The sequence below is a fragment of the Lycium barbarum genome, chromosome 1 (assembly GCF_019175385.1).
Source record: "Lycium barbarum isolate Lr01 chromosome 1, ASM1917538v2, whole genome shotgun sequence".
NCBI lineage: Eukaryota > Viridiplantae > Streptophyta > Magnoliopsida > Solanales > Solanaceae > Lycium > Lycium barbarum.
The window spans coordinates 137,116,613-137,122,787 of NC_083337.1; the positions used below are offsets into that span (position 1 = coordinate 137,116,613).

At 32.8% G+C, this 6,175-nt stretch overlaps 1 protein-coding gene across 1 annotated transcript; it reads right to left on the reverse strand.

Moving 5' to 3' along the window:
* Window positions 1-1,249: 1,249 nt before the first annotated feature.
* On the reverse strand, window positions 1,250-5,133 carry LOC132639168 (BAG family molecular chaperone regulator 1-like). Its single transcript, XM_060355647.1, has 4 exons — window positions 4,248-5,133; window positions 2,763-3,019; window positions 2,387-2,533; window positions 1,250-1,957 (listed from the first exon to the last, which is right to left on the reverse strand). Exons 1-4 carry the CDS (start codon window positions 4,462-4,464, stop codon window positions 1,574-1,576), a joined length of 1,005 nt encoding a protein of 334 aa, XP_060211630.1. The 5' UTR covers window positions 4,465-5,133; the 3' UTR covers window positions 1,250-1,573.
* Between the last annotated feature and the right edge of the window lie 1,042 nt (window positions 5,134-6,175).

Here is a 6,175-nt window from a genome sequence, read left to right on the forward strand (position 1 = left end):
CACAAGAACAATTATCTCTTCTTCTTACACTGAGATTGAGTTAAGAGAAAAACGCGAAACATATCTTGGGAACCATTGTCAAGACTATGCATATGGCTTCATTCAAATTGCAATTTGCACTTCATTGCAGCAACTTATCAAGAAGGGTAGAGGAAAATACACACCTGAGAGGATAGGCGTGTACTCAAAGTAGAGGAGAATGCGATCGTGGCACAAAGGATGACTTGAATTCTATTTAGGTACTCTTACCGTCTAACGAACATACACAAACATAGAAGCAAGAGTCCTGCATGACTCCGTCAAACTTCACACAAAGGCTGGGAAACTAACCATGGATTTTTTTTTAAAGTGGGATGGCATTCAGATACTTGATTTCTTAAAAGACAGAATCAATAGAAGGAAACCCCTAAACGCAGAATAGATTGATATGCAAATCGAAGTACATGCCAACGAAGGAAGTGGATGGAACGATGTTCCTTGTTTGAAGGCTGCCAAAAGCCACATGATGCACTGATTATTGAAGTACTAGAACAAGAGCTGCAGATGAAAGCAGTTGATCTGCATTAATGGCTATTGAAGCAACTAATTCGGATAGATAGATTAGTTAGTCAAGAATATGATAGATTCTGCATTGAGATACTCAAATCATATAATTCTTTGTGCCTCAAACTAGCTCAAAGCCCAATGGAGTTGGAGGCATCAGTTGGTACATAGTTTTCCCAGACTTAATCCAAATCGGATAACAATACGGAGGATCAAAAATGAATATGAACCAGGAAGAAAATCAAGCATAACTTCAAACAGTTATCCTCACCTGCCTAGTTTGAGAAATTGATCACAGGAAACTTACCAGACCAACAGTCCCAAAATCCGTTGATTGCGTATGTAAAAGCACTTCTCCTTGTCATAACTAGTCTCATCGACATCAATTATCAACTGAACACAAATATGAGTGCCTACAATTCTATCACCTCTGGTGTCAGGTAAGCACCAGAACTCTCACTTGAATAAGCATTTTTGTATGATTTAAGTATAATGTGCATGGTTAGGAAATATACTACTCCCTGTGTTTCAATTTATTTGAACCTATTTACTTTTTAGTCCGTGCTAAAATGAATGACATTTTTCCTAATTTGGAAACAAATTCACTTTATGAATGATTTACAGCCACACAAATTTTCAAGGCTTATTTTGAAACACAAGTTTCAAAAGTCTTCCCTCTTTCTTAAATGTCGTGCCCAGTCAAATGGGTTCATATAAATTGAAACGGAGGGAGTATATCTATCGACTTCAATAACAATACAATCGAAAATACATAATGGTATGATCAACACCAAAAACATGACATAGTACTGATGATCGAGAACTTGGAAGAAGAAATACAACCTAATACTCCAGTAACTATTATGCAGTAACCCCAGTTATTTCTCATATTGGAGATTATTAAAAGGGGATTTAAAACAAAACCTAGATACAGAAAAGAATGGAGAATAGGTACAAAACCAACAAGAGAAAGGAGAAATTCACAGCAGCCAACCCCTCAAACTAGCACAAACACTTTTTTGTCTACAACTCAAAGCAAATCCCAACTGACTCGTGGTTGGGCAGCAGCTGCAGCATGGGTACTTGATGTGGTTGTAGGAGATGAGAAATGATCCAGCAATGGCGCTGGCGTGGGATCAAATGTTTCCCATTGTGTTGTTATGACAACAGGCCCTGAGGTCGAGTGCCTTGATTGCTGCTGCTGTTTGCTTTGTGCCGGTGAATTCCCAAATGAATGTCTATCTTGATGTTGTTGAACCGGTGATGATGCCTGCTCATTCAGATACATATCATCGTGACGCTGATGAGCTGTAGGAGATTGGACTTTTGAATTGTGACTTCCAGTGTTTGTTGGCACTGAATTTTTAATCTTCAACACATCTAGTGTTTCGACACACTTTTGCACTTTTCTCACCTGCAAACATAAACCATATTTTTAAAAATTACGTATCGTATTGTATTGTACTTTATTGTTTTAATGTATACAGCGTTTGAATAGATTGTACTGTTTTCCGTCATTACATAATCTTAAGGATAAACCTACAATATTAGTATATAAAAAAAAAAAAAGAGGGTACGGGATAGAGTTATTATAAAAGTAATAGGGTAAAGGATAAAATAGGATTATCAAATAATAAGCAAAGAAAAATGAGACAAAAGAAAGGTAAGGACGCGACCACACCATACCGATCGACCGTTACATTTGATGAGACTTTTCGGTTACGTAATGATGGATCTAACGATACGATACAATAAAATTTAAGTAGCAGTCAGAACAAATATTACATTTATAGTAAACAAGCTTGAAAATGTTGAGCTTGCTATGAAGGATTAGGTTTAATACCTGATTTTTCCTCTGCAGTTTTATATCACCTTCAGCAACAATACCATCCAATTGAACCAGCTGATTCATCAACAATTCTGTCAAATTTATCAAATCCTTTTCTACAACTTTTCCACCTTTAGTAATTATAGATTCCAGTGCAGAAACCTATATAAGCAATCAAAATGTACGTAACAGTTAGCAACAATACTTATATTTCCACAGACAATTGAGTTGTATACATATAGTACTAATAAAGAAGACTTTTGATTTTTGTGAACTTAGAATTAAAAATGTGCATAATGTATAAAAATACCCTTTAGAATCTTGTGGTACGATAAAGAGTTAGTGACATTCTTTTTTAAAGATACTAAAAGAGAAAGCAAGACAAAGGTACCTGTCTAGCCAGTCTATCGACTTCCAAACTGATTTCTGAAATTGTTTTAGCGGCTTTCTCCACTTTAGCATTTTTTCTCATCTCAAGGTACCGTCTTTCTTGGCTAAGTGGGTCTTCAATTAGAACAATTTTGGACTTATCCTTCACTCCAGCAATATCAAGAAATGATTTATTGTCCCTTTCTTTCTCTTTATACAGTAACTTCTGATCTTGGTGATGCAACCCCGTTGGACCCGTCAACATCTTCTTCAATTCTCCTACAATTTGACAACACCAATTCACTAACGAAATAAAAAAAACAATTGGAAATACAGAGATGCTATAAAAAAAAAACTATTGTCTTCGTCTCAGTTTAGTTTAAGTGTCTTAGTTTGACTGAGTATAAAATATAAGTAATAAAAAGAGACTTTTGAATAATCTAAATTAAAGATTTAAGTGTATGAATCTTGTGATTTTAAATTTAAAATATAGATGTTTGAATCATCAACTTACTCCCTACATCTTAATTATGTGATATTTTTCGTTTTTCAAGCGTCATTTGACTAAATTTCAAAGTTAAATTGAATTAAATTAACTCAATATTTTAAGATTAAAATTTATATATTTGAAAACTACATAAAAAGTACTATAAGTTGCAACTTTTCTCATATAATTTAGGGGTAAATATTATTTTAGTCCTCCAACTTTACTCTAAAAATCAAAGACCTCCCCCAACATTGAACAATCAACATTTTCATCCCCTTATCTCAACTTTTGTACATTGACGGGTAACTTAGTATTATTTGCTTGTCATCAAAGGGGTAAAAGAGAATTTCACTTATATTTTTAATTAATTAGTTAATACTCTAATTAATAATATATAAATTTTCCATAATTTCCTCCGTTAATTAATTCTAACACCTTTTGCCGTCTTCAATTTTTCTCCATGACTTAAGTTCTTCATATTTTCAGAGAACCTTTCAAACCCTGATAAACAATTGTTCTTTGAAATATGAAGGTTACAAGGGTTTGAAAGGTTCTCCGAAAATATGAAGAATTGCTCTGGCTATGGAGAAAAATTGAAAATTGGCAGAAAGCGTGAGGAAACTGTGAAAAATTTATATATTATTAATTAGGGTACTCACTAATTAATAAAAAATATAAGTGAAATTCCCTTTTATCCTTTTGATGATCAGTCAAATAATATAAAGTTACCAATCAATGACCGAGAAGTTGAGATAAGAGAATGAAAATGTCAATTGTTCAATGTTGGAGGAGGTTTTGATTTTTAAAGTAAAGTTGAAAGACTAAAATGATTTTTACCTTATAATTTAGTGAAAAATATATCTTAAAATATTAATTAAAATTTGTGCAATTTAAATCTCGGAGAGCGAAAAATACCACATCAAATTGTGACAGAGGGAATGCTAAATATAAAACAAGACACTCTAACTAAAACAAACCAAAAAAAAAAAAAAAACTAAGACACTTTTAATTCCGACATACCAAAGGTTGCTTGAGAACTGATATTGATGTCGTGGTAAATGGAGCGGTACTTGACCCGAACCCGAATAGTAGGTGGAGCAGGACGGTTTTCAGAATCCGGGTTGCGTTTCTGGACCAGCATACCACTTGGCCTCAGCTCCCACTCATTCTCACCCGCAACCGAACTACCATTAATCACCGGTGGCATTCCGGTAACTTTGGTCTTCATTTCCATCATATTTTTTCAGTTTGTAAGCTAAATGAGAAAGTTTAGAAATTATTTCAAATTGCTAACGTTGACTTCTTGGAGAAACAGATCAATGCATTGACTTAACGATCTACAAAGTCAATAAGAACGCAGTTGTATCAGTGTTTAAACTTGTAATTGCTAGTGACACGTGTATACCGAGAAATGTAATGGTGGCTTTCACTAGTGAATTAACTGAAAGAAATTCGAAGGCGGTACCAAGTTGAAATTGTAGATCTTATTGAAGAGCTAGAAATGTAAAGAATCAAAAAGGTTAGCGACAAATTTGCCCAAAATGATGAGACATTAGGCCAATCAGAAAGTCTATAGATTTATCCGATTACTCAGACTATGATTTCAACGTTAGAAAAAAATCAAAAATTTTCAAAAAAAAAAAAAAAGAAGAACAGAATGAAGAAAAAAGAAAGTACCAACTGGAAGAATTAGGAGGAGAGATGAAAATAAGATACTATTTGAGAAATATATGTATAAATAAATGAGTGGACAGCGAAACAGAAGAAAGAAGTACTAGAGAATTCTGCTAGAGATTTGCTTTTTTTCTATATAAAAAAGAAGAAGCTTAAGGAGTCTTGTGCATAAAGGCTACAGGAACCATGAGAAAAAGGTAGAAAAAGGAACACTGATAATCTATGTTAAATAGAAGGCCAAATGACACATATATACGGGAGCGAATCTATAAAAAATGGATCACGTGAAATCAGGTCACCCGATTAAATTTGATTTATTATGTATATAATTCTTAAAATATATCAGTATTAATTGAAGAAACATATGATCAAACCTAACCAAGTGGAGCACAGGTAAATATTGAGTTTAATCTCTTAAAATTGTGAGATTAAATTCTACTAAATGCACTTTTACATTAAAAAAAATTAAGTTAAACTCAATTCTCTTGAAATTCTGAATTCACTTCTGCATCATATATAGGATGAAACGAGATATCAAGATGTATGGTTCTGTCATGTAATAATGCATAAGTACATACTTAGAACTTTATTTGCACTAATGATTGCTATGTTGATTATGAAATCCAATCTAGAACACTCTGAAAGAATGATTGTTCCATATCCTCGATCCACAAAACTTTTGAAGGGCCAAATATAGGGCTAAAGGTTAATGCCAGTGAACTCTTTTCTTCTGGTAACGGGATTCAGGATTTTGGTTAGTTGGATTTAGTACTGAATTCATTATATTCTTAAAATTAAATATTTATATTTTAGTAAGTTTTATACATACATATATGTACAGACGGGCGTATTGGAAATGCATATCAGTCTTTTGTTTAAATTTTTTGAATTATTTTTTACAAAAAACAATTAGTGCATTAATTGTAATTAAAATTTAAAATTTTAGTCCATCCCTATGAAGAACTATAAATGTTATACCCAAGTACCTATTATAAAAATTATACTAAGTAGATACCTTAAGCCTTAAGATGGATCTAAAAACTCTGTCACATTTTGTTGATATTATTTATATTGGAATATACGGGTGAGTGTAAGTATCTATTGCATGTAAGTTTAAACTTTTTTACGGTTTTTTTTTTTGAAGGATTCTTGCAAGGAATATGTATATTATTATACTTCAAAACATTTGAAGGAGTCACGTAATATAGTACTCCCACCGTTTCTATTTAAGTGTTTCTATTTAAGTGTCTTACTTTTCATTTTGACATGTTCTA